Below are 23,672 nucleotides of genomic sequence, written 5' to 3'. Positions count from 1 at the left end.
ACACACACACAGAGAATGTAAATAACAATACAGTACCGGTATATTAGTTACACACACACAGAATGTAAATAACAATACAGTACCAGTATATTAGTTACACACACACAGAATGTAAATAACAATACAGTACCGGTATATTACTTACACACACAGAATGTAAATAACAATACAGTATCGCTATATTAGTCACACACACAGAATATAAATAACAATACAGTACCGGTATATTAGTCACACACACACAGAATGTAAATAACAATACAGTACCGGTATATTAGTTACACACACACAGAATGTAAATAACAATACAGTACCTGTATATTAGTTACACACACACACAGAATGTAAATAACAATACAGTACCAGTATATTAGTTACACACACAGAATGTAAATAACAATACAGTACCGGTATATTAGTCACACACACAGAATGTAAATAACAATACAGTACCGGTATATTAGTTACACACACACAGAATGTAAATAACAATACAGTATCGCTATATTAGTCACACACACACAGAATATAAATAACAATACAGTATCGCTATATTAGTTACACACACAGAATGTAAATAACAATATAGTACCGGTATATTAGTCACACACACACAGAATGTAAATAACAATACAGTACCTGTATATTAGTTACACACACACAGAATGTAAATAACAATACAGTACCTGTATATTGGTTACACACACAGAACGTAAATAACAATACAGTACCTGTATATTAGTCACACACACACAGAATGTAAATAACAATACAGTACCTGTATATTGGTTACACACACAGAATGTAAATCACAATACAGTACCAGTATATTAGTCACACACACACAGAATGTAAATAACAATACAGTACCGGTATATTAGTCACACACACACAGAATGTAAATAACAATACAGTACCTGTATATTAGTCACACACACACAGAATGTAAATAACAATACAGTACCTGTATATTGGTTACACACACAGAATGTAAATAACAATACAGTACCGGTATATTAGTCACACACACAGAATGTAAATAACAATACAGTACCGGTATATTAGTCACACACACAGAATGTAAATAACAACACAGTACCGGTATATTAGTCACACACACACACAGAATGTAAATAATAATATAGTACCGGTATATTAGTTACACACACACAGAATGTAAATAACAATACAGTACCGGTATATTAGTTACACACACACACAGAATGTAAATAACAATACAGTACCGGTATATTAGTTACACACACACAGAATGTAAATAACAATACAGTACCGGTATATTAGTTACACACACACAGAATGTAAATAACAATACAGTACCGGTATATTAGTCACATACACACAGAATGTAAATAACAATACAGTACCGGTATATTAGTCACATACACACAGAATGTAAATAACAATACAGTACCGGTATATTAGTCACACACACACAGAATGTAAATAACAATACAGTACCGGTATATTAGTTACACACACACACAGAATGTAAATAACAATACAGTACAGCTATATTAGTCACACACACACACAGAATGTAAATAACAATACAGTACCTGTATATTAGTCACACACACACAGAATGTAAATAACAATACAGTACCGGTATATTAGTCACACACACACACAGAATGTAAATAACAATACAGTACCGGTATATTAGTCACATACACACAGAATGTAAATAACAATACAGTACCGGTATATTAGTCACACACACACAGAATGTAAATAACAATACAGTACCTGTATATTAGTCACACACACACAGAATGTAAATAACAATACAGTACCGGTATATTAGTCACACACACACACAGAATGTAAATAACAATACAGTACCGGTATATTAGTCACACACACACAGAATGTAAATAACAATACAGTACCTGTATATTAGTCACACACACACAGAATGTAAATAACAATACAGTACAGCTATATTAGTCACACACACACAGAATGTAAATAACAATACAGTACCGGTATATTAGTTACACACACACACAGAATGTAAATAACAATACAGTACCGGTATATTAGTTACACACACACAGAATGTAAATAACAATACAGTACAGCTATATTAGTCACACACACACAGAATGTAAATAACAATAAAGTACCTGTATATTAGTCACACACACAGAATGTAAATAACAATACAGTATCTGTATATTAGTCACACACACACAGAATGTAAATAACAATACAGTACAGCTATATTAGTCACACACACACACAGAATGTAAATAACAATACAGTACCGGTATATTAGTCACACACACACAGAATGTAAATAACAATACAGTACCTGTATATTAGTCACACACACACAGAATGTAAATAACAATACAGTACAGCTATATTAGTCACACACACACAGAATGTAAATAACAATACAGTACCGGTATATTAGTTACACACACACACACAGAATGTAAATAACAATACAGTACCGGTATATTAGTTACACACACACAGAATGTAAATAACAATACAGTACAGCTATATTAGTCACACACACACAGAATGTAAATAACAATAAAGTACCTGTATATTAGTCACACACACAGAATGTAAATAACAATACAGTATCTGTATATTAGTCACACACACACAGAATGTAAATAACAATACAGTACAGCTATATTAGTCACACACACAGAATGTAAATAACAATACAGTACCGGTATATTAGTCACACACACACAGAATGTAAATAACAATACAGTACCAGTATATTAGTTACACACACACAGAATGTAAATAACAATACAGTACCGGTATATTACTTACACACACAGAATGTAAATAACAATACAGTATCGCTATATTAGTCACACACACAGAATATAAATAACAATACAGTACCGGTATATTAGTTACACACACACAGAATGTAAATAACAATACAGTACCGGTATATTAGTTACACACACACAGAATGTAAATAACAATACAGTACCGGTATATTAGTTACACACACACAGAATGTAAATAACAATACAGTACCGGTATATTAGTTACACACACACAGAATGTAAATAACAATACAGTACCGGTATATTAGTTACACACACACAGAATGTAAATAACAATACAGTACCGGTATATTAGTCACACACACACAGAATGTAAATAACAATACAGTACCTGTATATTAGTCACACACACAGAATTTAAATAACAATACAGTACCGGTATATTAGTCACATACACAGAATGTAAATAACAATACAAAACTGGTATATTAGTCACACACACACAGAATGTAAATAACAATACAGTACCTTTATATTAGTTACACACACACAGAATGTAAATAACAATACAGTACCGGTATATTGGTTACACACACAGAATGTAAATAACAATACAGTACCAGTATATTAGTCACACACACACAGAATGTAAATAACAATACAGTACCAGTATATTAGTTACACACACACAGAATGTAAATAACAATACAGTATCGCTATATTAGTCACACACACAGAATGTAAATAACAATACAGTACCGGTATATTAGTTACACACACACAGAATGTAAATAACAATACAGTACCGGTATATTAGTTACACACACACAGAATGTAAATAACAATACAGTACCAGTATATTAGTTACACACACACAGAATGTAAATAACAATACAGTATCGCTATATTAGTCACACACACAGAATGTAAATAACAATACAGTACCAGTATATTAGTTACACACACACAGAATGTAAATAACAATACAGTACCGGTATATTACTTACACACACAGAATGTAAATAACAATACAGTATCGCTATATTAGTCACACACACACAGAATGTAAATAACAATACAGTACCGGTATATTAGTCACATACACACAGAATGTAAATAACAATACAGTACCGGTATATTAGTCACATACACACAGAATGTAAATAACAATACAGTACCGGTATATTAGTCATACACACACACACAGAATGTAAATCACAATACAGTACCAGTATATTAGTTACACACACACAGAATGTAAATAACAATACAGTACCGGTATATTAGTCACATACACACAGAATGTAAATAACAATACAGTACCAGTATATTAGTTACACACACACAGAATGTAAATAACAATACAGTACCAGTATATTAGTTACACACACACAGAATGTAAATAACAATACAGTACCAGTATATTAGTTACACACACACAGAATGTAAATAACAATACAGTACCAGTATATTAGTTACACACACACAGAATGTAAATAACAATACAGTACCAGTATATTAGTTACACACACACAGAATGTAAATAACAATACAGTACCAGTATATTAGTTACACACACACAGAATGTAAATAACAATACAATACTGGTATATTAGTCACACACACACAGAATGTAAATAACAATACAGTACCGGTATATTAGTCACACACACAGAATGTAAATAACAATACAGTACCGGTATATTAGTCACACACACACACAGAATGTAAATAACAATACAGTACCGGTATATTAGTCACACACACACACAGAATGTAAATAACAATACAGTACCGGTATATTAGTCATACACACACACACAGAATGTAAATCACAATACAGTACCAGTATATTAGTTACACACACACAGAATGTAAAGAACAATACAGTACCAGTATATTAGTTACACACACACAGAATGTAAATAACAATACAGTACCGGTATATTAGTCACACACACAGAATGTAAATAACAATACAGTACCAGTATATTAATTACATACACACAGAATGTAAATAACAATATAGTACCGGTATATTAGTTACACACACAGAATGCAAATAAGAATACAGTACCAGTATATTAGTTACACACACACAGAATGTAAATAACAATACAGTACCAGTATATTAGTTACACACACAGAATATAAATAACAATACAGTACCTGTATATTAATTACACACACACACAGAATATAAATAACAATATAGTACCGGTATATTAGTTACACACACACAATGTAAATAACAATACAGTACCAGTATATTAGTTACACACACACAGAATGTAAATAACAATACAGTACCAGTATATTAGTTACACACACAGAATATAAATAACAATACAGTACCTGTATATTAATTACACACACACAGAATGTAAATAACAATACAGTACCGGTATATTAGTCACATACACAGAATGTAAATAACAATACAGTACCTGTATATTAGTTACACACACACAGAATGTAAATAACAATACAGTACCGGTATATTAGTCACACACACACACAGAATGTAAATAACAATACAGTACCGGTATATTAGTCACACACACACACAGAATGTAAATCACAATACAGTACCAGTATATTAGTCATACACACACACAGAATGTAAATAACAATACAGTACCGGTATATTAGTTACACACACAGAATGTAAATAACAATACAGTACCAGTATATTAGTTACACACACACAGAATGTAAATAACAATACAGTACCAGTATATTAGTTACACACACACAGAATGTAAATAACAATACAGTACAGGTATATTACTTACACACACAGAATGTAAATAACAATACAGTACCGGTATATTAGTCACACACACACAGAATGTAAATAACAATACAGTACCGGTATATTAGTTACACACACAGAATGTAAATAACAATACAGTACCTGTATATTAGTCACACACACACAGAATGTAAATAACAATACAGTACCTGTATATTGGTTACACACACAGAATGTAAATAACAATACAGTACCTGTATATTAGTTACACACACACAGAACGTAAATAACAATACAGTACCTGTATATTAGTCACACACACACAGAATGTAAATAACAATACAGTACCGGTATATTAGTCACACACACAGAATGTAAATAACAATACAGTACCAGTATATTAATTACATACACACCGAATGTAAATAACAATATAGTACCGGTATATTAGTTACACACACAGAATGCAAATAAGAATACATTACCGGTATATTAGTCACACACACAGAATGTAAATAACAATACAGTACCGGTATATTACTTACACACACAGAATGTAAATAACAATACAGTACCGGTATATTAGTTACACACACAGAATGCAAATAAGAATACATTACCGGTATATTAGTCACACACACAGAATGTAAATAACAATACAGTACCGGTATATTACTTACACACACAGAATGTAAATAACAATACAGTACGGGTATATTACTTACACACACAGAATGTAAATAACAATAAAGTACCTGTATATTAGTCACACACACACAGAATGTAAATAACAATACAGTACCGGTATATTAGTTAGACACACACAGAATGTAAATAACAATACAGTATAGGTATATTAGTCACAAACACCGAATGTAAATAACAATACAGTACCGGTATATTAATCACACACACCGAATGTAAATAACAATACAGTACCGGTATACAGTATTAGTCACACACACAGAACGTAAATAACAATACAGTACCGGTATATTACTTACACACACAGAATGTAAATAACAATACAGTACCGGTATATTAGTCACACACACAGAATATAAATAACAATACAGTACCGGTATACAGTACAGTATTAGTCACACACACAGAATGTAAACAACAATACAGCACCAGTATATTACTTACACACACAGAATGTAAATAACAATACAGTATCGCTATATTAGTCACACACACAGAATATAAATAACAATACAGTACCGGTATATTAGTTACACACACAGAATGTAAATAACAATACAGTACCGGTATATTAGTCACACACACACAGAATGTAACTAACAATACAGTACCGGTATATTAGTTACACACACACAGAATGTAACTAACAATACAGTACCGGTATATTAGTCACACACACACAGAATGTAACTAACAATACAGTACCGGTATATTAGTTACACACACAGAATGTAACTAACAATACAGTACCGGTATATTAGTTACACACACAGAATGCAAATAACAATACATTACCAGTATATTAGTTACACACACACAGAATGTAAAAAACAAAACAGTACCGGTATATTAGTCACATACACACAGAATGTAAATAACAATACAGTACCGGTATATTAGTCACATACACACAGAATGTAAATAACAATACAGTACCGGTATATTAGTCACATACACACAGAATGTAAATAACAATACAGTACCGGTATATTAGTCACATACACAGAGAATGTAAATAACAATACAGTACCGGTATATTAGTTACACACACAGAATGTAAATAACAACACAGTACCAGTATATTAGTCACACACACAGAATGTAAATAACAATACAGTACCGGTATATTAGTTACACACACATAGAATGTAAATAACAATACAGTACCGGTATATTAGTCACACACACACAGAATGTAAATAACAATACAGTACCGGTATATTAGTCACACACACACAGAATGTAAATAACAATACAGTACCGGTATATTAGTTACACACACATAGAATGTAAATAACAATACAGTACCGGTATATTAGTCACATACACACAGAATGTAAATAACAATACAGTACCGGTATATTAGTCACATACACACAGAATGTAACTAACAATACAGTACCGGTATATTAGTCACATACACACACAGAATGTAACTAACAATACAGTACCGGTATATTAGTTACACACACAGAATGTAAATAACAACACAGTACCAGTATATTAGTCACACACACAGAATGTAAATAAAAATACAGTACCGGTATATTAGTTACACACACACAGAATGTAAATAACAATACAGTACCGGTATATTAGTTACACACACACAGAATGTAAATAACAATACAGTACCGGTATATTAGTTACACAGTCACACAAAGAATGTAAATAACAATATAGTACTGGTATATTAGTTACAGTCACACAAAGAATGTAAATAACAATACAGTACCGGTATATTAGTTACACACACAGAATGTAAATAACAATACAGTACCTGTATATTGGTTACACACACAGAATGTAAATAACAATACAGTACCTGTATATTAGTTACACACACAGAATATAAATAACAATACAGTACCTGTATATTAGTTACACACACACAGAATGTAAATAACAATACAGTACCAGTATATTAGTTACACACACACAGAATGTAAATAACAACACAGTACCGGTATATTAGTCACACACACACACAGAATGTAAATAACAATACAATACTGGTATATTAGTTACACACACAGAATGCAAATAACAATACAGTACCGGTATATTAGTCACATACACACAGAATGTAAATAACAATACAGTACCGGTATATTAGTCACACACACACAGAATGTAAATAACAATACAGTACCGGTATATTAGTCACATACACACAGAATGTAAATAACAATACAGTACCGGTATATTAGTCACACACACAGAATGTAAATAACAATACAGTACCGGTATATTAGTCACACACACAGAATGTAAATAACAATACAGTACCGGTATATTAGTTACACACACAGAATGCAAATAACAATACATTACCAGTATATTAGTTACACACACAGAATGTAAAAAACAATACAGTACCGGTATATTAGTCACATACACACAGAATGTAAATAACAATACAGTACCGGTATATTAGTCACATACACACAGAATGTAAATAACAATACAGTACCGGTATATTAGTCACACACACACAGAATGTAAATAACAATACAGTACCGGTATATTAGTCACACACACACAGAATGTAAATAACAATACAATACTGGTATATTAGTCACACACACACAGAATGTAAATAACAATACAGTACCGGTATATTAGTCACATACACACAGAATGTAAATAACAATACAGTACCGGTATATTAGTTACACACACACAGTATGTAAATAACAATACAGTACCGGTATATTAGTCACACACACACAGAATGTAAATAACAATACAATACTGGTATATTAGTCACACACACACAGAATGTAAATAACAATACAGTACCGGTATATTAGTCACATACACACAGAATATAAATAACAATACAGTACCGGTATATTAGTCACATACACACAGAATGTAAATAACAATACAGTACCGGTATATTAGTTACACACACAGAATGTAAATAACAATATAGTACCGGTATATTAGTTACACACACACAGAATGTAAATAACAATACAGTACCGGTATATTAGTTACACACACACAGAATGTAAATAACAATACAGTACCGGTATATTAGTTACACAGTCACACAAAGAATGTAAATAACAATACAGTACTGGTATATTAGTTACACTCACACAGAATGAAAATAACAATACAGTACCGGTATATTAGTTACACACACAGAATGTAAATAACAATACAGTACCGGCATATTGGTTACACACACAGAATTTAAATATCAATACAGTACGGGTATATTAGTTACACACACAGAATGTAAATAACAATACAGTACCTGTATATTGGTTACACACACAGAATGTAAATAACAATACAGTACCTGTATATTAGTTACACACACACACACACAGAATGTAAATAACAATACAGTACCTGTATATTAGTTACACACACACACACAGAATGTAAATAACAACACAGTACCGGTATATTAGTTACACACACTGAATGTAAATAATACAGTACCGGTATATTAGTTACACACACAGAATGTAAATAACAATACAGTACCGGTATATTAGTCACACACACAGAATGTAAATAACAATACAGTACCGGTATATTAGTTACACACACAGAATGTAAATAACAACACAGTACCGGTATATTAGTCACACACACAGAATGTAAATAACAATACAGTACCGGTATATTAGTCACACACACACAGAATGTAAATAACAGTACAGTACCGGTATATTGGTTACACACACAGAATGTAAATAATACAGTACCGGTATATTAGTTACACACACAGAATGTAAATAACAATACAGTACCGGTATATTAGTTACACACAGAATGTAAATAACAATACAGTACCTGTATATTATAGTTACACACACAGAATGAAAATAACAATAAAGTACCGGTATATTGGTTACACACACAGAATGTAAATAACAATACAGTACCTGTATATTAGTTACACACACACAGAATGTAAATAACAATACAGTACCGGTATATTAGTCACACACACACAGAATGTAAATAACAATACAGTACCGGTATATTAGTCACACACACACAGAATGTAAATAACAATACAGTACCAGTATATTAGTCACACACACAGAATGTAAATAACAATACAGTACCGGTATATTAGTTACACACACACAGAATGTAAATAACAATACAGTACCGGTATATTAGTCACACACACACAGAATGTAAATAACAATACAGTACCAGTATATTAGTTACACACACACAGAATGTAAATAACAATACAGTACCAGTATATTAGTTACACACACACAGAATGTAAATAACAATACAGTACCAGTATATTAGTTACACACACACAGAATGTAAATAACAATACAGTACCGGTATATTAGTTACACACACAGAATGTAAATAACAATACAGTACCGGTATATTAGTCACACACACACACAGAATGTAAATAACAATACAGTACCGGCATATTAGTCACACACACACAGAATGTAAATAACAATACAGTACCGGTATATTAGTCACACACACACACAGAATGTAAATAACAATACAGTACCGGTATATTAGTCATACACACACACACAGAATGTAAATCACAATACAGTACCAGTATATTAGTTACACACACACAGAATGTAAATAACAATATAGTACCGGTATATTAGTTACACACACAGAATGCAAATAACAATACATTACCAGTATAATAGTTACACACACAGAATGTAAAAAACAATACAGTACCGGTATATTAGTCACATACACACAGAATGTAAATAACAATACAGTACCGGTATATTAGTTACACACACAGAATGTAAATAACAATACAGTACCGGTATATTAGTCACATACACACAGAATGTAAATAACAATACAGTACCGGTATATTAGTTACACACACAGAATGTAAATAACAATACAGTACCGGTATATTAGTTACACACACACAGAATGTAAATAACAATACAGTACGGGTATATTAGTTACACACACACAGAATGTAAATAACAATACAGTATAGGTATATTAGTCACACACACCGAATGTAAATAACAATACAGTACCGGTATATTAGTCACACACACAGAATATAAATAACAATACAGTACCGGTATACAGTACAGTATTAGTCACACACACAGAATGTAAACAACAATACAGCACCAGTATATTATTTACACACACAGAATGTAAATAACAATACAGTATCGCTATATTAGTCACACACACAGAATGTAACTAACAATACAGTACCGGTATATTAGTCACACACACACAGAATGTAACTAACAATACAGTACCGGTATATTAGTCACACACACACAGAATGTAAATAACAATACAGTACCGGTATATTAGTTACACACACACAGAATGTAACTAACAATACAGTACCGGTATATTAGTCACACACACACAGAATGTAACTAACAATACAGTACCGGTATATTAGTCACACACACACAGAATGTAACTAACAATACAGTACCGGTATATTAGTCACACACACAGAATGTAAATAACAATATAGTACCGGTATATTAGTTACACACACACAGAATGTAAATAACAATATAGTACCGGTATATTAGTTACACACACACAGAATGTAAATAACAATATAGTACCGGTATATTAGTTACACACACAGAATGCAAATAACAATACATTACCAGTATATTAGTTACACACACAGAATGTAAATAACAACACAGTACCAGTATATTAGTCACACACACAGAATGTAAATAACAATATAGTACCGGTATATTAGTTACACACACAGAATGCAAATAACAATACAGTACCGGTATATTAGTCACATACACACAGAATGTAAATAACAATACAGTACCGGTATATTAGTCACACACACAGAATGTAAATAACAATACAGTACCGGTATATTAGTCACACACACACAGAATGTAACTAACAATACAGTACCGGTATATTAGTTACACACACATAGAATGTAAATAACAATACAGTACCGGTATATTACTTACACACACAGAATATAAATAACAATACAGTATCGCTATATTAGTCACACACACAGAATATAAATAACAATACAGTACCGGTATATTAGTTACACACACACAGAATGTAAATAACAATACAGTACCGGTATATTAGTTACACACACAGAATGTAAATAACAATACAGTACCGGTATATTAGTTACACACACACAGAATGTAAATAACAATACAGTACCGGTATATTAGTTACACACACACAGTATGTAAATAACAATACAGTACCGGTATATTAGTCACACACACACAGAATGTAAATAACAATACAATACTGGTATATTAGTCACACACACACAGAATGTAAATAACAATACAGTACCGGTATATTAGTCACATACACACAGAATATAAATAACAATACAGTACCGGTATATTAGTCACATACACACAGAATGTAAATAACAATACAGTACCGGTATATTAGTTACACACACAGAATGTAAATAACAATATAGTACCGGTATATTAGTTACACACACACAGAATGTAAATAACAATACAGTACCGGTATATTAGTTACACACACACAGAATGTAAATAACAATACAGTACCGGTATATTAGTTACACAGTCACACAAAGAATGTAAATAACAATACAGTACTGGTATATTAGTTACACTCACACAGAATGAAAATAACAATACAGTACCGGTATATTAGTTACACACACAGAATGTAAATAACAATACAGTACCGGCATATTGGTTACACACACAGAATTTAAATATCAATACAGTACGGGTATATTAGTTACACACACAGAATGTAAATAACAATACAGTACCTGTATATTGGTTACACACACAGAATGTAAATAACAATACAGTACCTGTATATTAGTTACACACACACACACACAGAATGTAAATAACAATACAGTACCTGTATATTAGTTACACACACACACACAGAATGTAAATAACAACACAGTACCGGTATATTAGTTACACACACTGAATGTAAATAATACAGTACCGGTATATTAGTTACACACACAGAATGTAAATAACAATACAGTACCGGTATATTAGTCACACACACAGAATGTAAATAACAATACAGTACCGGTATATTAGTTACACACACAGAATGTAAATAACAACACAGTACCGGTATATTAGTCACACACACAGAATGTAAATAACAATACAGTACCGGTATATTAGTCACACACACACAGAATGTAAATAACAGTACAGTACCGGTATATTGGTTACACACACAGAATGTAAATAATACAGTACCGGTATATTAGTTACACACACAGAATGTAAATAACAATACAGTACCGGTATATTAGTTACACACAGAATGTAAATAACAATACAGTACCTGTATATTATAGTTACACACACAGAATGAAAATAACAATAAAGTACCGGTATATTGGTTACACACACAGAATGTAAATAACAATACAGTACCTGTATATTAGTTACACACACACAGAATGTAAATAACAATACAGTACCGGTATATTAGTCACACACACACAGAATGTAAATAACAATACAGTACCGGTATATTAGTCACACACACACAGAATGTAAATAACAATACAGTACCAGTATATTAGTCACACACACAGAATGTAAATAACAATACAGTACCGGTATATTAGTTACACACACACAGAATGTAAATAACAATACAGTACCGGTATATTAGTCACACACACACAGAATGTAAATAACAATACAGTACCAGTATATTAGTTACACACACACAGAATGTAAATAACAATACAGTACCAGTATATTAGTTACACACACACAGAATGTAAATAACAATACAGTACCAGTATATTAGTTACACACACACAGAATGTAAATAACAATACAGTACCGGTATATTAGTTACACACACAGAATGTAAATAACAATACAGTACCGGTATATTAGTCACACACACACACAGAATGTAAATAACAATACAGTACCGGCATATTAGTCACACACACACAGAATGTAAATAACAATACAGTACCGGTATATTAGTCACACACACACACAGAATGTAAATAACAATACAGTACCGGTATATTAGTCATACACACACACACAGAATGTAAATGACAATACAGTACCAGTATATTAGTTACACACACACAGAATGTAAATAACAATATAGTACCGGTATATTAGTTACACACACAGAATGCAAATAACAATACATTACCAGTATAATAGTTACACACACAGAATGTAAAAAACAATACAGTACCGGTATATTAGTCACATACACACAGAATGTAAATAACAATACAGTACCGGTATATTAGTTACACACACAGAATGTAAATAACAATACAGTACCGGTATATTAGTCACATACACACAGAATGTAAATAACAATACAGTACCGGTATATTAGTTACACACACAGAATGTAAATAACAATACAGTACCGGTATATTAGTTACACACACACAGAATGTAAATAACAATACAGTACGGGTATATTAGTTACACACACACAGAATGTAAATAACAATACAGTATAGGTATATTAGTCACACACACCGAATGTAAATAACAATACAGTACCGGTATATTAGTCACACACACAGAATATAAATAACAATACAGTACCGGTATACAGTACAGTATTAGTCACACACACAGAATGTAAACAACAATACAGCACCAGTATATTATTTACACACACAGAATGTAAATAACAATACAGTATCGCTATATTAGTCACACACACAGAATATAAATAACAATACAGCACCGGTATATTAGTTACACACACAGAATGTAACTAACAATACAGTACCGGTATATTAGTCACACACACACAGAATGTAACTAACAATACAGTACCGGTATATTAGTCACACACACACAGAATGTAAATAACAATACAGTACCGGTATATTAGTTACACACACACAGAATGTAACTAACAATACAGTACCGGTATATTAGTCACACACACACAGAATGTAACTAACAATACAGTACCGGTATATTAGTCACACACACACAGAATGTAACTAACAATACAGTACCGGTATATTAGTCACACACACAGAATGTAAATAACAATATAGTACCGGTATATTAGTTACACACACACAGAATGTAAATAACAATATAGTACCGGTATATTAGTTACACACACACAGAATGTAAATAACAATATAGTACCGGTATATTAGTTACACACACAGAATGCAAATAACAATACATTACCAGTATATTAGTTACACACACAGAATGTAAATAACAACACAGTACCAGTATATTAGTCACACACACAGAATGTAAATAACAATATAGTACCGGTATATTAGTTACACACACAGAATGCAAATAACAATACAGTACCGGTATATTAGTCACATACACACAGAATGTAAATAACAATACAGTACCGGTATATTAGTCACACACACAGAATGTAAATAACAATACAGTACCGGTATATTAGTCACACACACACAGAATGTAACTAACAATACAGTACCGGTATATTAGTTACACACACATAGAATGTAAATAACAATACAGTACCGGTATATTAGTCACACACACACAGAATGTAACTAACAATACAGTACCGGTATATTACTTACACACACAGAATGTAAATAACAATACAGTACCTGTATATTGGTTACACACACACAATGTAAATAACAATACAGTACCAGTATATTAGTTACACACACACAGAATGTAACTAACAATACAGTACCGGTATATTAGTTACACACACACAGAATGTAACTAACAATACAGTACCTGTATATTAATTACACACACAGAATGTAAATAACAATACAGTACCGGTATATTAGTTACACACACACAGAATGTAAATAACAATACAGTACCGGTATATTAGTTACACACACACAGAATGTAAATAACAATACTGTACCGGTATATTAGTTACACACACAGAATGTAAATAACAATGCAGTACCGGTATATTAGTCACATACACACAGAATGTAAATAACAATACAGTACCGGTATATTAGTCACACACACACAGAATGTAAATAACAACACAGTACCAGTATATTAGTCACACACACAGAATGTAAATAACAATACAGTACCGGTATATTAGTCACATACACACAGAATGTAAATAACAATACAGTACCGGTATATTAGTTACACACACACAGAATGTATATAACAATACAGTACCGGTATATTAGTTACACACACACAGAATGTAAATAACAATACAGTACCGGTATATTAGTTACACACACAGAATGTAAATAACAACACAGTACCAGTATATTAGTCACACACACAGAATGTAAATAACAATACAGTACCGGTATATTAGTCACATACACACAGAATGTAAATAACAATACAGTACCGGTATATTAGTCACATACACACAGAATGTAAATAACAATACAGTACCAGTATATTAGTCACATACACAGAATGTAAATAACAATACAGTACCGGTATATTAGTTACACACACACAGAATGTAAATAACAATACAGTACCGGTATATTAGTCACACACACACAGAATGTAAATAACAATACAGTACCGGTATATTAGTCACACACACACAGAATGTAAATAACAATACAGTACCGGTATATTAGTCACACACACACAGAATGTAAATAACAATACAGTACCGGTATATTAGTCACATACACACAGAATGTAAATAACAATACAGTACCAGTATATTAGTCACACACACACAGAATGTAAATAACAATACAGTACCGGTATATTAGTCACATACACACAGAATGTAAATAACAATACAGTACCGGTATATTAGTCACACACACAGAATGTAAATAACAATACAGTACCGGTATATTAGTTACACACACAGAATGTAAATAACAATACAGTACCGGTATATTAGTTACACACACAGAACGTAAATAACAATACAGTACCGGTATATTAGTTACACACACAGAATGTAAATAACAATACAGTACCGGTATATTAGTTACACACACAGAATGTAAATAACAATACAGTACCGGTATATTAGTTACACACACAGAATGTAAATAACAATACAGTACCGGTATACTATTTACACACACAGAATGTAAATAACAATACAGTACCGGTATATTAGTCACACACACACAGAATGTAAATAACAATACAGTACCGGTATATTAGTCACATACACACAGAATGTAAATAACAATACAGTACCGGTATATTAGTTACACACACACAGAATGTAACTAACAACACAGTACCGGTATATTAGTTACACACACAGAATATAAATAACAATACAGTACCGGTATATTAGTTACACACACACAGAATGTAAATAACAATACAGTACCGGTATATTAGTCACACACACAGAATATAAATAACAATACAGTACCGGTATATTAGTCACACACACAGAATATAAATAACAATACAGTACCAGTATATTAGTTACACACACACAGAATGTAAATAACAATACAGTACCGGTATATTAGTTACACACACAGAATGTAAATAACAATACAGTACCGGTATATTAGTCACACACACACAGAATGTAAATAACAATACAGTACCGGTATATTAGTTACACACACAGAATGTAAATAACAATACAGTACCGGTATATTAGTTACACACACAGAATATAAATAACAATACAGTACCGGTATATTAGTCACACACACAGAATATAAATAACAATACAGTACCAGTATATTAGTTACACACACACAGAATGTAAATAACAATACAGTACCGGTATATTAGTTACACACACAGAATGTAAATAACAATACAGTACCGGTATATTAGTCACACACACACAGAATGTAAATAACAATACAGTACCGGTATATTAGTTACACACACAGAATGTAAATAACAATACAGTACCTGTATATTGGTTACACACACCGAATGTAAATAACAATACAGTACCTATGGTAGAGGTGACAATAAAGGGACCGTAACCCCCTTGTAATTACAATATCTGCCTGCAGTCACAAACCAGCAGCATCTGAACATTATTAGACAGAGATTATCACCCCACGTGCTGCAACGGTTTGTCATTTGCCACTGAATCTCTAGTGTTTGGCTTCAGCAGAAATGATAACAGACAGAAAATTATATACAAATATGTTGCAGGGTCAGGCTTGTGATGCTGCGGTGCTCTCTTTCTGCTTCCACAGACGGAAAATCCACAATTTAAACAACAGAAAAGGGTAAAGTAAATAATGAAAGTATATTGCAAAGTTGTTTTACTGTGTAAAATTAAGTATTTTATATTACAGTATTGTGGCAAACCTAGCCACTTCTGGACTATAACATAAGAAAGGTTGTCTATAGGCTGTATATTGTGCTATGTAGATGTGACAGACCCTTCTGTCAGCACTGAAAGAGTTAACTGTGTTCAGCTATTGTGCACTGTCATTAATGTTATTGATACACAGTCCATTGTTTAATCAACCTCAGAGAGCAGACCCTAGATGATAAGGAAAGACAAGTGTGTGTCTGTGTTTAAATTGTTATCAGCTTGAGCAAAATATTCTATTGTATCATGAAAAAGGGCGTGTTCCCCCCATTCATTCTGTTTAAAACCTGAAAACTGGCTGGGTTGTGAATTGCTGATTCCCTATGCAGGACATTGTTCCCTGGTGTTAACCCTTGGTATCCGGTTGGTACCGTTACAAGTATCAAATTATTTACTGTCCCTTTAAAGGCACAATATAGTTCAAACTTTTTCTAATTCTATTTTACGTACGGTGCTGTTTTTAACACATGTAATGTGATGTCGCTGATTATTGTAACCTGCAATAAGTCACATTAAGCTGCGCTCCTGCAGAAGCACCATGAGAAGCCATAAGAACGACAGTGTGGTCTCCTTACCTTGTATGTACCATTGGAAAACATCTGAATGATGTTTTCTGCCCCTTGCTTGACCTTGCCCTCAATGTGCAACTGCTTTCTGAGGGCCTCCACTCTCCGTTTCCGAGGGTCCAAGCTTTGATCCCACATGCAGGGGTCGGGAGAAATAGTGCTATCTACAAAACAAGCTCTTGAGATAAGTTCTTGCAGAACCAACCAGAACTGTAGATCTCACTTCCTAACCAGTTTTTCTCTTACCTTTTTCATTGTCCTTCTCAAGCTTAACAATCCTCCCATTGAGTTCCTGCAACTGCAAGTGCAACTCCTGGAGCCGGCGATTAGACGTCCTTAGCTGGCTTTCCACATGGCTCTGGTGCTTCTTATCTGTGGACACCTTACGTAAGTTTTCCGCCCCTTCCTTGATCTTCAGTTCTCTTTGGATCTCCCGTTTGAGATGTTCCCGTGAATCTTCAAGCTGTTGCTGGAATCCAGGGTCCAAAAGCTGCAGCCCACCATTCCTGAATTCCATTCGGTGGGAGCCCTTAGAGAAGAATGATTTGACATTATTGGCTGGCTAGCTGAAGCAACTGAACACTTACCAAGTGAAATATACGTCACATTGGGACAAAAACTCACATTAAAATAATGTACATTCTACGGTTAACCATAATTTTAATATTAGATGTGTTTTTTTTAAAAAGAGCTGTTTACAAAACAAACATTTTAGGAGTGCACTTACATGTTTCATATTGATACGCAATTGCTCATTTACCCATAATAGTCTCAGAAAATCCTGCAGACCTTCTTTACACTTTTATCTGCTCTTAAACAGTTCAGCAACAGTCAAATATTCCCAATCAGACCAAAATGTCATTACCCTGGGGACCTCCTATTGCTATGGGTTGGAAACACAGAATAAACTCTATGCTGTTGGTTGCAGATCGTTCAAAATAAACCTTTAAGAAACTGTGAGTAGACAGACGGTCATTTCCTGAAAACGTTTCCTGTACCAGCTGTCTGGGATGCAATCCAGAAATATTTTATACAAAACCTCTGTGTTTTAAGGTGATGTAAAATTTACCAGTGGAACCTTTTTGCTGAATCTGTATGGGGGTGTCTGTGACAAATTTATTTAAAAGCCAATGAGCCGCCCAGAATACAGAGGAGCCAGCAAATGGATTATTACGTACCATGGAATGAATCAATATAGGGATATAGATACAGATAGATCGATAGACAGCTCTAGAAAAAGAATTTAAGAAAGTCAAAATGAAAAACTTGCACGATTCTTGATAGAGCTTGTCATTTTTAGGCACATTTAAATTCACATGTGCTTCATTCTCTTGGTATCCCTTGTTGAAAAAGAATATGCACACATCCTACACTGGTGGGAGCTAGCTGCTGATTGGTGCCTGCACACATTTGTCTCTTGTGATTGGTTAACTAGATGTGTTCAGCAAGCTGCTGATTGGTGCCTGCACACATTTGTCTCTTGTGATTGGTTAACTAGATGTGTTCAGCTAGATGCCAGTAGTGCAGTGCAAATACTTCAGCAAAGGATAAAAAGGGAATAATGAATAATAATGATAATACAAGTAAAATTGGAAAGTTGTTTAAAAACTGCATGTTTTAGCCGAATTATTAAAGAAAATAGCTTAAATTATGCTTACCAGATCATTTTGTTTTCGTCTGTACGGGGAGAGTCCACAGCTGCATTCATTCCTTTGGGAAATTCAGAACCTGGCCACCAGGAGGAGGCAAAGACACCCCAGCCAAAGGCTTAAATACCTCCCCCACTTCCCTCATTCCCCAGTCATTCTGCCAAGGGAATAAGGAACAGTAGGAGAAATATCAGGGTGAAAAAAAGGTGCCATAAGAACAAATAAAAAAGAATTTAAGGCCGTACACAGAAAAAAAACGGGCAGGGAGCTCTGGACTCTCCCCGTACAGAAAAAAAGAAAATTATCAGGTAAGCATAAATTTAAGATTTTCTTCTTAAAACGGGGAGAGTCCACAGCTGCATTCATTACTTTTGGGAAATCAATACCCAAGCTTATAGGAGGACACTGAATGCAAAAGAGTGGGAACAAAGAGGCGGCCCATTCTGATGGCACCACAGCCTGACACAACCCGGATACCCGATAAAAAAACTACTTCAACAGAAGCAGGAAGAACAAAATATGGAAGAGGACAAGGTAACTACCCATCAATTAGAACCATAAAGTTTGCAGTTAGAGATCTCACTAAAATCTGGACTCCACTGAGCACAAAAGCCTCTGAGGAGACAAAAATCCCACTCTCTAGAAGCACACAAAGAAAAACCTCTCCATGAACAATGGCAAGGGAAACAACAAATAAACTCCCACACCACATCTTCCTAACTGAAGGGAAAAATCAGATAAGGTCCAAAAAAAAAATCAGAAACAATCCCCGAAGAATCAAGGACAAAAAAGAGAGAGAAGCCCCTAGCATAACTTGAAAAGAGCGGCTACCAGGCTGCAAGAGGACAAAATCCTGAGAGCAAGGAAAGGGAAAAATCCTGAGAGCAAGGAAAGGGAAAATTCCAGATCACCTCCTACATGGATCCAAAAAGAACCAATGGAAAGCCTTAACCAGAACCGAAGTCCCAGAAGGACAAAGGGACAAAAGATAGAACAAGACTACCTTACCATAGACAGCTAACTAGCACAGAGGAACTGAACACCTGTAGGTCAGAAAAAAAACCCGGGAGCAGAACAGGAACGGAATAGTAACATCCGTTTACAGCACAAACGAAAGCCGCAGGCTTCCGTCGGATAGGCAGTCAGACTAAACGTCCAACCATAGTAACTAGCCAACCAAGTAGCTAGCAAACTTGCACAAGGACATTCCTGGAAAAGAACAAGAGAAAAAAACTCAGAAAGCAGGGTGGACCAACTCCCTCCCTACTAAAAAATGAGGTAAGGGAGGACAACACCCTGACCAATAAAGAAAAAACAACTACCCACTAAGGGAAGGTTACCGATCAACTGCAAGGCCTCCCAACTTAAGTAAGGTACCTTCGGGAGACAAGATACGTGGTCGATGCCCAAACAGAACAGTCAGAATTCCTGACCCCTACTCCGATCAAACAGTCGTATCACAGAAGCTACTGTCAATGTCCCCAAGGACAAGAGAGATTAAACAATCCCAGCATCGACAAGGCCCGGAGATCAGATAACGAATCTCCAGACATGAGTTCCTAAGAAAAAGAAGCAGGAAAGAGGAACCGACACCCAGAGAGACTAACTCGGGATCCAGGATACCTATCCTGATTAACCCTCAGAATCCAGAAGAAAGGGTACACTGCAGACAAGAGAAACCCTCGACCCACTGAACTCCTAGAAACAGATGAGGAAAACTACCTCAGGAGAAGCCAACTGGATAGGCGCAGTAGACCAGAGCCTTCCAAATAGAAGGAAAACGAAGAAACCCAGGAATATTCCAGTAAAGAAATTCCCAGGAAAAACTTCCTCCATCTCTCCAGAAGAGAGAAAGAAACCGCCCCAGTAGGAACAAGGAGATTTCCCCAGGACCGGGAAAAAGAGCTTACTACTGAATGGCGGAAAGATCCAAGACTATTAAAATCTGAAAAACAGATTAACCAAACTGCCAAATCAAAGACAAGGACTAGGTTAAACATCCAGATCCCCAAAAACCTTGCGGAACAACCACAAAGTTACCTGGAAATTAAATTTGCACAAAAGTTGATGCATGCCATACCCCCATGGAGTCTTGAACTCTGATCTCTCATGAAATATCCCAGTGGCTGTCCACTCAGCCCCAAAAGGCATCTAAGATAACACCCACAAAGTCCGAAGACAAAGGAAGGACCCAAAAGAGATCAGAACTCCATGATTGAGAGAAAATGACAATCTATAAAAATCCAGTCTGGATCAACCCTCAGACAACCTACAGCTCAAGGAATTAACAAATGAACGAGTAACCTAAAACTCCTATTGGTTGACGGCAAGAGAGACAGCATAACAACGCCCCAGATCCCCCAAGTATATAGGATCAAAAAGAGGATACTGCAAGGACAAAAACAGTCCCTAAGAACTGAGTCTCTGCAACCAGATGACCGAAAGCCCTACCCCAAAAGGCAAGGGGAAGCGAAAAGCACAGCAATCCTCAAAAAAAGAGGAGAGAAACACTGGCAAAAGAGATCTGAAAATCGGACAATCTCATCCAAAAGGAGTACCAATAGGGGGGAATATTCTCCCCCTACACCAGGTACTGGAGATCTTCGTGCAGACATTTGATCCTCCCCCTTCGGAAGGGAGGAATCTAGCTCCTGTCCAAAGGACCTCAGGAACTACAAATATACTGCCATAGCAGACTTCGTAATCCCAGCAAACCATGTAAGTTATGCAGGGACAAAACACTTAGTATTGAGTAAGACAAAACATCAGACGCCCAACCAAGATGATCAGCCTGATATCTAGTATAGAAGGGCCTCCTAAAACTTGTAGAAACAAGAAAAACAACCTTTTAACAAGAGGTAAGTAAACTTAGTACCCAAACAGGACTAGCCTGTTGTCAAGGATACCAAAT

General features: G+C 34.2%; 1 protein-coding gene across 1 annotated transcript in view; it reads right to left on the bottom strand.

Annotated features, from left to right (window-relative positions):
* The window catches only part of PKN3 (protein kinase N3), a 208,445-nt gene extending 188,520 nt beyond the window's left edge, over positions 1-19,925 (bottom strand). Inside the window, exons 1-3 of the mRNA XM_053696004.1 lie at positions 19,840-19,925; positions 19,359-19,641; positions 19,122-19,276 (exon numbers count right to left, since the gene is read on the bottom strand). Of these exons, the coding sequence (XP_053551979.1) occupies positions 19,122-19,276; positions 19,359-19,641; positions 19,840-19,848 (447 nt within the window). The 5' untranslated portion in view covers positions 19,849-19,925. The remainder of the gene's footprint in view (positions 1-19,121; positions 19,277-19,358; positions 19,642-19,839) is intronic.
* Between the last annotated feature and the right edge of the window lie 3,747 nt (positions 19,926-23,672).

Source organism: Bombina bombina, chromosome 12 (assembly GCF_027579735.1).
Source record: "Bombina bombina isolate aBomBom1 chromosome 12, aBomBom1.pri, whole genome shotgun sequence".
In the NCBI taxonomy this organism is placed as follows: Eukaryota; Metazoa; Chordata; class Amphibia; order Anura; family Bombinatoridae; genus Bombina; species Bombina bombina.
The sequence above is the reverse complement of the archived record's forward strand: the minus strand, read 5'-3'. Positions and strand labels throughout refer to the sequence as shown.